The sequence below is a fragment of the Pelodiscus sinensis genome, chromosome 4, assembly GCF_052426305.1.
Source record: "Pelodiscus sinensis isolate ZL-2025 chromosome 4, ASM5242630v1, whole genome shotgun sequence".
Classification (NCBI taxonomy): Eukaryota; Metazoa; Chordata; order Testudines; family Trionychidae; genus Pelodiscus; species Pelodiscus sinensis.
The window spans coordinates 123,924,092-123,935,645 of record NC_143055.1 but is presented as its reverse complement, the minus strand read 5'-3'; the positions used below and the strand labels follow the sequence as shown (position 1 = coordinate 123,935,645).

Sequence of the window (11,554 nt, the reverse complement as noted above, 5' to 3'; positions counted from 1 at the left end):
CTATGACAACTTAATTTATGTAAGAGCCTTTGGTGAGGGGCCTTGTCAAAGGCTTTCTGGAAATCTAAGTACACTATATCTACTGGATCCCCCTTATACACATTTGTTGACCCCTTCAAGGAACTGTAATAGATTAGTAAGACATGATTTCCCTTTACAGAAACCAAGCTGACTTTTGCCTAACAAATTATGTGAAATTAGAAATATGAAGTGCGGATCTTATTATTATCTAAAATGTGCTAATGAGGGCCATTACTGATGCTCTAGAAACTTAATGGCCTGGTGCTTAAGGTAACTATCTGTAAATGACTTGGTTTTGTTTTTCCTGTAAGCCTGGTCATGCTAGGCCATCTGATGCTGGAACAAATTTTGTATCTGATATTTTTCCACTCAAGGTGAGAAATTTGAACTGAGTACAGAGCATTCCCACCTTGGGAAAAAGAAATATAAAGGGGAGGAAGACCAAACAACAGAGGGGATGGCCAGATGCCAGGCGACCTCCACACACGCTTACCACCCAAGATGTCTGCTGGAAACATCTAAGACTGAACGGGGGAAGGATTGGGCCCAAGCTAAGAGGCTGCCCTAGCTTGTAGAAGAGATTATTAGAACAACTCTTAAGGTAAGAATTTATATGTAAAAAGTTTCTTAGTAGTATTAAGATTAGCTGGTGTATTTTTGTTTTGGCTTAGTAACTATCATCCGTCAGTTTTTCACTTGCAACCACTTAAATCCTACTTGATAATAAACAAATGTTTTTCGTTAAGCCCCATATAAATAATTGCTGCCAGCTGAGGGGAGCAACCACTGTGCATATCTTTGATAAAGAGGATGAACTTGTAAGCTTTCTATGTATAAACTTTTATACAGAGTAAGACAGACTTATTTGGGCTTTTTGTCCTTTTTGAGAGCTGTGGTCCTGGATGCTGTCAACGTCTATATAGCTGAGCCCTCTCAGAGTTGAGTTGGTTCAGCATCTGTGTTGCTCTCCTGGAGGGCTGTTGCCCCAACTCTGTGCCTTGTCTTGGGGGAGACCAGAGCTTCTGGTCCAGCTGGACTGGGTGTTGGGGCACCCCAGAAGGCTGGTAGACAGGTTCAATGGTGTGATCAGCACACCAGGTGATAGCTCCAAAGGGACCCCTGTGATTCAACCCAGTTTTAACACTATCTGGGAACATGTATTCTGTATATTTACTACAAGGGATGATTACAGAACTTAAACATTCAGACCATTAGTTTACATTATACAAGAATTTTAAAAAAATTGCTTTAAATATAGGCTTCCTCAGGGCACATAAGCAATGATAGTATTATAAATACTTCCACTCATGTACAATAGGGTTAATATCTCTCACCGAAGACTGCAGAGGTGGATCCCTAGCTATTGAGGTGCCTCATCCTTTTTTCTTATTTTTAAAAGGATTATATAACCTAAAAAGTTAGCTCTTGGCTATGTTTTTTTTTCTAGCTTTACATTAAGTCTTTCCTTGTCATTGTGTGGTGAAAAAACAAATTTGTGACATACTTGAGTGCATGCTTGATTCATAGAAGTTTGCTCTCATTATGCTTGGACACTGCTTTTATTAGGTTTTGGCCGTAATCCCAGGGTCATCTCATTAATGCTTCTTAGACCTGTCTTCACAATGAGAAAGTAGGAGGAGAGAGCTCCAATATCTTGTTTGGCCAATAAGTAGCATATGAAAAAGATCAGATGATGGGAAAACAATGTCTGTTTCTAACCAAATTCAAGTTCTTAGTTAACTTTTTTTTCTTTCTCCTAATCCTTAGCAAAGCTTGTGAAGCTGCAACACCATATCCGGACTTCTGATGTAAAGTAGTTTAGCTTTCTACAGTGAAGGCAATTGCTCTTGTTTCTTGTAAACCTTTGAATATGTAAGTGCTGAGTATTAGTCATCTCGAGAGAACACTCTGAAATTGAAAGGGTGAACTTGTATTGAAATGTACTCTTTCCAGTGTAACCCTTCTGCCAAATAGCACCACCAGCAGCCAGGGCCGGATTCAATATCTTAGGGGTTCCTCTCCATCTGTCCCACACAGAACTAGCTCAAGCTCCCATCCAGTAATGTGGGAAATTCACACAACACCCCGGGCGCCTCTGAGACACAATGCTTCCCCATTTGAAAGCACAGAGTCTGAGTGCAAAAAAGAAATCTTTAATAAAAGGAGAGGGAAGTAACATGGCATTAATTTGGGAAAGCACCATAGAGTTCATACCAAAACCATGAGTAATAGTCCCACCTCAAGTAGGTTGGGCAATGTCCTTTTCTTCTCAAGTTCTTCAGTCCAGCAACGTAAATGTCCCTTTCACATGCTCAACCCTTCTCTGCCACCCACTCACAGTTGCTGCCCTTGGGTCAGGGCAGGCCCAGAGTTCAGAGATGCATCCGCAGAGTTCACCTCCCATCCTGAGTGGGGGGAAGTAAAGAGGCTTCTTACTCACTCTGCTCATCACTCGCCATCCACCTGCTTGCCACTGCCACATTGCTGACCATTCATCTCACCTTGCTGCCGCCACTGTGCTAACTGCCCTGCTGGCCGCTCAATACATCTCATTGCCACTCAACTGGCTGCTCATCATGTTGCTGCCGCTCTGCTGGCCACTCGTCACATCTTCCTCTGGACCTAACCTAGTGATTTCAGTTCTCAGTGATTACTGGGTTAGACCAAAGGTCTAACCCACTATCCTGTCTGCCAACAGTGGCAAATGCCAGATGCCCCCAGAGGGAGTGAACAGAACAGAACAGAACAGAAAGTCATCATCAAGTGGTCCCTCTCCTGTTATCCATTTCCACCCTCTGACGAACAGAGGCTAGGAACGTCATTCCTACCCATCCTGGCTAATAGTCATTGATGGACCTAACCTCCGTGAATTTATCTAGTTCTTTTTTTAACTCTGTCAAAGTCCTGGTTTTCACAACATCCTCTGGCAAGGAGTTCCATAGGTTGACTGGGTGCTGCATGAAGAAAAACTTCCTTTTATTTGTTTTAAACCTGCTACCTATTAATTTCATTTGGTGATCCCTAGTCAAGCCACAAGAAATTCCAGCATCCACTGGAGTAAATGTAAATAATAAAAGACTCTTTATGGAGCCTCTTCTAGTTCTATCATTAGGACAGGGGAGAAACAGGTTGAACTATTCTTACAGCTCATACCTGGAGGGCATGTAGCCAGCTGATTCAGAGTCCTGCCTTCCCCCATTTCACTTCACAGGGCTTTGGCAATGGAGCCCTTGTCCATCTGAGGTTCTTTACACTGACAGTTTCTCTACTTTTGAACTGAGTTAAACACCTTCTGATTTTTCTGCATTCCCACAATAACTGCAAGCATTGGTGGGCATATCTCACAATTCCTGTATTAGTGTTAACACAATTTATGACCCCACAACAACCAAATTGGTTACAGTGGGCAAAACATCATTGTAACAGTTGACTATCTAGCAGACCTGAGTGAATTGTATTTATATGCACATATCCAGCATCTAATTCTTAAAACTGAGAGGCTACGTCTAGACCGGCATGATTTTCCGCAAATGCTTTTAACGGAAAAGTGATAGAAATGTAGCCGTGTTAGTCTGGGGTAGTTGAAGCAAAATGCAGGACAATGTAGCACTTTAAAGACTAACAAGATGGTTTATTAGATGATGAGCTTTCGTGGGCCAGACCCACTTCCTCAGATCAAATAGTGGAAGAAAGTAGTCACAACCATATATACCAAAGGATACAATTTAAAAAAATGAACAAATATGAAAAGGACAAATCACATTGCAGAACAGAAGGGGGATGCGGGGGGGTAGGAAGGGGGAGGAAGGAAGGTAAGTGTCTGTGAATTGCTGATATTAAAGGTAGGGAGAGTGGGATGTTTGTGAGTTAATGGTATTACAGGTGATAATTGGGGAAACTGTCTTGGTAATGGGTGAGAAAGTTCAAAGACTTGTTAAGTCCTTGTTGGTAAGTGTCGAATTTTAACATGAATGACAGTTCAGAGGATTCCCTTTCAAGTGCAGATGTAAAAGGTCTTTGTAGCAGAATGCAGGTGGCTAAGTCATTTAGAGAGTGTCCTTTCTGGTTAAAGTGGCAAGAAACTGTTTTCTCTTTGTGATCTTGTCTGATATCTGTTTTGTGGGCATTAATCCTTTGGCGAAGTGTCTGAGATGTTTGTAGCATTCTGCTACAAAGACCTTTTACATCTGCACTTGAAAGGGAATCCTCTGAACTGTCATTCATGTTAAAATTCGACACTTACCAACAAGGACTTAACAAGTCTTTGAACTTTCTCACCCATTACCAAGACAGTTTCCCCAATTATCACCTGTAATACCATTAACTCACAAACATCCCACTCTCCCTACCTTTAATATCAGCAATTCACAGACACTTACCTTCCTTCCTCCCCCTTCCCACCCCCCCCCCCCCCCGCATCCCCCTTCTGTTCTGCAATGTGATTTGTCCTTTTCATATTTGTTCATTTTTTTAAATTGTATCCTTTGGTATATATGGTTGTGACTACTTTCTTCCACTATTTGATCTGAGGAAGTGGGTCTGGCCCACAAAAGCTCATCATCTAATAAACCATCTTGTTAGTCTTTAAAGTGCTACATTGTCCTGCATTTTGCTTTAACGGAAAAGTACTCTTAAGTACTTTACAAAAGGTTTAAATAATTGGCCACTCTTGTACCAATTGGATTAACGGTACTAATGTATTAAGAGCATAGCAATATCTATTCCTTTGAATTAGAAGTGTTCTCTGTTAGGTTTTTCAGGGCTCAGTAGGACTATTATACAAACTAGACATTTAGGGCTTCAGCTTCTATGAGCACTGATTTTAGGCATCTTCCCTATGATAGTTAAGCATAAGGTACTGGCATTTTAACGCAGATTAGGTAAGATGCTGCAGTTTCATAGGAGGTGGCTGGAAAAGTTAAAGCCTACTGCTACTTAATGTGAAGACTACACCTCAGTCCAGGGACTCAAGAGCCCACTTTTTTTGCACAGTGAAAACAAGAGTGTAGGGATGCTCTCCCTTGCACCGATGTTTCAGAGACGGTCCCAGGTTGGGTCTGTATTAGATTAGCAAGGCAGCACGTCAGGGGCGCGCTCAGTGGCTGCACCCTGCGGCATGGCCAATCTCCCCCAGCGCGAGGCCTCGGCGCTGCCCCACGAGCTGGGGGGAGCTGTGCGCACCCCCACCCCTGCTGGGCGGCAGGAGGGGACTGTGCCCTGGGGAGGGTGCGGCGCGAGCCGAGTCCGGGGCAAAGGCCCGTCTGCAGCGACCCACCCCAACCGGCCTTTCCAGTTGCCCCGGGGGGAGGAGCGCGCGGCGGGGCGGGGCCTGTGACATCACACAAGGGGTTGGCTCGCGGCAGGCGCTGGGACGGGCGGCCGGTTCCCGCTGCTGCTGCTGGCGCGCGCCCGCCTCCCTCCCTCCCTCGCCCACCTGCGTGGCCGCGCCCCCTGCCCGCGGCGGCGGCGGGGGCTGAGGCGGTGCCGGGGGCCGCAGCCGTTGGCCCGCCGCGCGGCATGGCGGGGCTGAGGCGGCGAGGGGCCGGCGACAAGGTGAGCCTGGGGGCGCGGCCCGGAGCAGGGGCGAGGCGGCTCTCGGCGGGGCCCGCCGCCCTGGCAGCCACCTCGCCCCCTTCCTTCCCGCCGGCCCCTGGCTGGGCGCGTGCTGGGGCTGGGCGGTGCAGGGACTGGTTCATCGCTCCCTCCTCCCCTGGGGCGTGCGCGCGCGTGTGGGGGGGGGGCGTGCGCGCGCGTGTGGGGGGGGGGGGTATGCGCGCGCGCGTGTGGGGGTGGGCGCGCGCATGTGTGGGGGGGTGCGTGTGTGTGTCTGTGCGTGGGGTGCGTGTGTGGGGGCGGTGCGCATGTGTGGGGGGGTGCGCGTGTCTGGGGGGGTGCGTGTGTGTGTCTGTGTGTGGGGTGCCTGTGTGGGGGGGGGTGCGCGCGCATGTGTGTGTGTGTGTGGGGGGGGGCATCTCCTCCCCACCCCGCTGTGAAATCGCTGTGCAGTCATGACAGGGTCTCTCACACTAATATGCACCAGCTGCTGCTTTCCTTCAAGTATGTGCGCTGCTGGTGCGGCGGGCGAGGGGTCCCCCTGCTCTTCCTCTTCCCCCGCAGGCCCGAGAGCTATGGGAGTATCCAGCGCCTGACTAGCTCTGCAGCAAGAAGCTGGTTGATCCGTGGTTCCCTTCAGTCTTCGTTGTTTCCTGCAGTTAATCACTCCTCCTCCTTCTGTGCATAAAGTAGTTCTGGAGACATAAACTGCATATTCACGGTTCTGTTGACCTTGTGCCTTGGGAAGGAATCAGAACATGTACTGTCCAACCTGCCCTAGCGAAAGGTTGTCAGCCCTTCCATGGCAGTTCTCTTGTTTTATGGCTTTATAGCTCTGATAAACATTTACTTCTGGGCTTGAATGTGACTTTCAGCATACCATTTCTGTTGAGGGAAAAACATTTCAGAATAACTGAGTATACAGCAGGTTGTGTTCATTATATTCCTGACTTTCTCTCCTGCCAATGAGTTTTGTTCACTTCTGAAATTGAGTCAAAAAGAGAGATGATCATTATGACCAAAATTAATGTCCTTTAACTTTAAAAAGCAGGTGTATACATGTTTTTGACATTTAAAACAGTATTTAAACTTTCAGTATTTGTGCATTTGAGCTAGACAGCGAAACTGACTTGTGTTTTCATTTCTACTTAGTCACCTTGAACAATATTAACAAGCAAATTGTAACCCTCCTCCCGGAACTCATTTGAAAAAAAAGTCACTGTCAGGTAGCCACTGAAGGTGTAGACCAAGAAGAAAGCTAAATGACGTAATGACTTATTGGGGAATCTATAGCAATCTGCCCAAAAGACTTTTCTATTTTTCTGAACATGCCCAATTCTTTCAGCCTATAGATTATTTTTAAAATAAACGTCTTACTTTTCTTGCTCTCATCTGGACTCCCTCCAGTGTGTCTTACAGTGCAGTGCACAGAACAGGATGCGGAACTCCAATTGGCCTCACCATTGCCATGCAGAATGGAACAGTTACCTCTCATGTCTGTTGTTACATCCCAGAAAAAGATTTGCCTTTCACAACAGCCTCACTATGACTCATTCAGTGTGTGATTCACAGCACTTTGTCCGTCAGCATAAAATGGGCGTTTCACTAACATCAGTATCCTCACAGAGGCCAACCCCTTCAGGATTGAGGCGTGATTGTCTAGTAGTGTTTCTCAAACTGGGCCCAGGCCATGCTGCTTCCTGCAGCTCCCCTTGGCTGCAAACAGTGAATTGCAGCCAATGGGAGCTGTGAGGCTCCGGGGCTGTGGAGCCATTAAATAAACAAACTGAGCGGCCCATTAGCAGCTTTCTCAACACTGATCTAGTATCAGCTGTGATGGGGAAGTGGGTACTGTGACTTATTCCTGATACATGTCTATCAAAACAGTTGTATGATCAACTTACATAAAGGAAAAAGGAGGCCAAAAGAAATGCTTTAAAGACAGCCTTGAGACAAACACCATGGCTGCATCTAAACTGGCATGATTTTGCGGAAATACTTTTAACGGAAAAGTTTTTCCGTTAAAAGTATTTCTGCAAAAGCGCATCTAGATTGGCACGGATGCTTTTGCGCAAAAGCATCCATGGCCAGTCTAGACGCGATTTTTGCGCAAGAAAGTCCCGATCGCCATTTTAGCCATCGGGGCTTTTTTGTGCAAAACAGTTCTTCCCTGTCTACACTGGCCCTCTTGCACAAGTATTCTTGCACAAGAGGGCTTTTTCCCGAGCGGGAGTGTGAAAGCATTTGTGCAAGAAGCACTGATTTTGTACATTACAAAGTCAGTGCTCTTGCGCAAATTCAAGCGGCCAATGTAGACGGCTGGCAAGTTTTTGCACGAAAGCAGCCGCTTTTGCGCAAAATCTTGCCAGTCTAGATGCACCTCAAAAGATGCGGCATTGACAGTGGCACAGAGACAGCAGCCAAGGCCAAACCTAAAAGATGAAGACTAGCTAGAGAAGGGATGCTCACTTTTGAGGGAAATTGCCTTGCCCTGGTTTCAGAAAAATGCCAGAAGAGAAAGAACAGATTATTATCATGTAGCAATCATGGCCTAACTTTGCTTTACAGCATCACCTACAATGAGTTTGTTGCGCAAAGATTGGACTCTTCAGTCACCAAAGGATTCATACAATGTAAAAACCAGCAGACGAGATCATCCTCAACCCAGAGGGATAGCAGACTATCTGCATTTTTTTTTTTTTGAATTTCATCTCCTTGATTTCAAACCAGTTCTCCAATGTATCAGTTTTAAATTTTAATCCAATCCTTCAAAGTGCATGCAACCCCTTCCATACAGTCAGAGTCATCTTGGCTCGTCGGAAGTAATGAGACTGCTTACCGTAGTATTGCTAATTCAGACGAAGACGGGTTTGCAGGTTTCTGTTCATAATAGAGGAGGCCTTTCTTGATGCTATGGATTTGGTCTATATATTTGAGCTACAGGTTGAACTTCTCTAGTCTGGCACCCTCGGGCCCTGACCAGTGCTAAACCAAAGAATTTGCCTGGCCACAGGAGGTCAGTATTTAGCAGTATTACCAAAACTTCCACTGCTTAAAGGTTCTTTGGGGGTAAATTAGAGCTAATAACAGCACAGAACACTGAGAACCAGGACTTGTGGTTCTAAACAAACTTTCTGGTACCACAGGAAACCTGACCACACCCATGTTCCATGAAATCATTTGTTTAGAAGCATTTTGTTGTGCTCTCAAAACATTCCTGAATTAGTAGACTGTACAAAGACCCCAGCAACTAGAGTATTTCTTGTGTGTGCTTCAGTTAGCAAAGTGCTTAACGTAGTGTGTGTCTGTGGGGTGAGGGTGGGAAGTAGGGTGTAATAGTTGGATTGCAGGAGTTTTGGGTTTTATTACTCTGCTATTGAACATTACTGAGATATTACCTGCCAAAGATTTGTTGGGAATGGGGAAAATACTTTGGATGTTGAGATCTAATAAACGTTCATTGGATACCTGATGTTGTATCTGTGGGCTTGACTACACTTGAAACAATACAGCATCACTTCCAGTGTAGATGGCAGGTCATAGGTCTGGGGTCAACAGTCAAGGCCACTGAGAGTTGGGGGGGGGGGGAGGGGGGCGCATCCCTGCAGCCACTCAACATAAACAAACTACCTTGTGGCCCATCAGCTGATTACCCTGGCAGGTCAAGAGCCGAAGGTTGCTAGCCCCTGGTACAGGTAATCCAACTTTCCGAGAGGCAGGAACCAGGTCTACAGAAGAATATTTCTGTTGACCTAGTGCTGTCTACATTGGGATTTGGGTCTTAACTGTGTCACTCAGAATTGTGGATTTTTCATATCTCTGATACATGGCTGGGTCCATCTAATTTTCTAAAGTAGAGCAGCTCTAAATAAGGAAGTGCTGTCCTTAATGTCTGTACTGTAGAGAAGAAACTGAAGTGATCTTTGAACATTGTTGTATACGGTCTGGGCTTAGCAAACCATTGTAGCCTCCTAAATTTTGTTTAGTTTACGGTTTTAGTATCTTACCAAAAAAAACCCCTCCAAACAAACCATCCAGTTTGCTTTAGGACAGCCTAGTAAGGTCTTGAAGGATTTGCTTTACATCACAGTTAGCTCCAGTTACTCCACTCTAACTACCCTGGCTCAAGTGAGTGAACACTGCTATATACCACTCAAACTAGGCAGAGTAACTGCATTAGTGATTTGATTAGCAACTGATGAGTTGTAAGTAGGTATGTCATTGTATAGATGACCACATGATTAACCGATAAGCCTAGGTTTATCAATTAATCTTGGTGACTACATTCCCTCCCCCTTTCTGCCTGTGTATCAGAGGCAGCAAGGCATAGGGGAGCGGGAGCTGGTGCCTGTGAGGAGCAGGCTTAAATGCTGGCTCCCCATTAGCACCAGATCTGCTCTGCTCTCCCCTTCCCCTCCCGCGCTGCTGGCTCTGATAGAGACAGTGGTGAGGGAGACAGGCTGGAGCCAGTATGCACGGGGAGCCAGCTTTCAAGTGATGAACATATGGCAAAGTGGGATAGGAAGCAGGAGAAAAAGGGAGGCATGCATTTGTGCACTACAGGTACCACCAGGTTTGGGAGACTCAGACAAACCAAAACATGTTCTTAGGTAAAACCCAAGATTTAAAGACCATTACTAATGTTGGTTTTAAGAAGACCCACTGGAAATGTCATTTCTACATAACTTCTCTTTCTGATCACCCCTAACAAAAAAGAAAATTGGAAAGATTGAAAATTGAAAGGGAATCAATTAAAAAAATACTTCAATCAAAAACTTGAAAATATGGGATATTTGGGGTTGTTTCATCACCATGGGTACATCCAGAGTAAGCTACAAATGCGTGTGGTTGTCCTATAAAATGAGCCCCAAATTAACACAATCATGTTAAAATCAACAATAAAGTAGTCTGGGGGGTTTCACACTATCATTGTTGATATTGCACGTGTGACTCCTAACTTCTTTGGGAGTTAGGAGTCACACACACACACACACACACACACACACACACACACACACAGATTTGCACTTGGCCATATATACACAGATTTGCACTTGGCCACATTTAATTTTTTTAAATTATCATATGCAAGGTAAGGATGTAAAAGTTTAACAGGTAAACCTCACCCTTAACTGGTGAGGCTTCACGCTTCTAGTTAACCTGGGCAGGGGGCCGCTCCAGCCTTGTAGGGCTCACCACAGTAGCCCCTGTCTGTGAGAGGCCCAGCCGTGTCAATCTCCCCCTTCCGTTTCCCTAGCTGCAGGTTACATGCTGGCAAACCCACTCCAATGAGCTAGCTGCAGAGCCCATAGTGAACTGCTTCCCCAGGTGCAAGGCCAGCAAAGGCTGCTGCCAGACCTGCTCCAGGGTAGGAGCTTTACTGCGAGCTCTGCAATATAAAGCTTATTTATACTGCAGAGACTGCAGCACATGTAACTGCTAAGAATTTTAGGAATTACATGGTTAAATTTTTACATCCCTAATGTAGGGGAGGAAAGGCAGATCATTTGACCCTGATCTCCTTCCCATTCCCACCTTCATGGACATATTACAACTAATAGTTTAAATCAGGGGTTCTCAAATGTTCACAATACAGATCTAAATGTAAGTAGAGCATCTAGTTGACTCCTTTCCCACTTGTGATTGCTAATCAAATTCTCCCATGTTGTTATGCATGTAACATACCTGCAGCAACTATAGCAATCTAATACTAAGAAAGTACTTTACATTAAAAGAAAAGATAAAATGTTATCTATTAACTGGAATTGACAATAGTCAGCACCAGGTAGCTTTTTGTGTATCAGTGTGTTCTGTGGACCATAGTGGAGAAATGCTGTTTTAAATAATATGAAAGCGGAAGTACTTAAACCATATGGAGTAAAATCAAGATTATTATAGTTACAATTTGTACAAGCATCTCTTACTCAACTTGGATTTCTAGGTAACTGCTGAAATAATTGTAGAGCAAGTCCTGCTACAG

At 45.2% G+C, this 11,554-nt stretch overlaps 1 protein-coding gene across 1 annotated transcript in view; it reads left to right on the top strand.

The window, feature by feature from the left end:
• The first annotated feature begins 5,444 nt into the window (after positions 1-5,444).
• CDS1 (CDP-diacylglycerol synthase 1) overlaps positions 5,445-11,554 on the top strand; it is a 78,279-nt gene continuing 72,169 nt past the window's right edge. Inside the window, exon 1 of the mRNA XM_075929530.2 lies at positions 5,445-5,574. Within this exon, the coding sequence (XP_075785645.2) occupies positions 5,539-5,574 (36 nt within the window). The 5' untranslated portion in view covers positions 5,445-5,538. The remainder of the gene's footprint in view (positions 5,575-11,554) is intronic.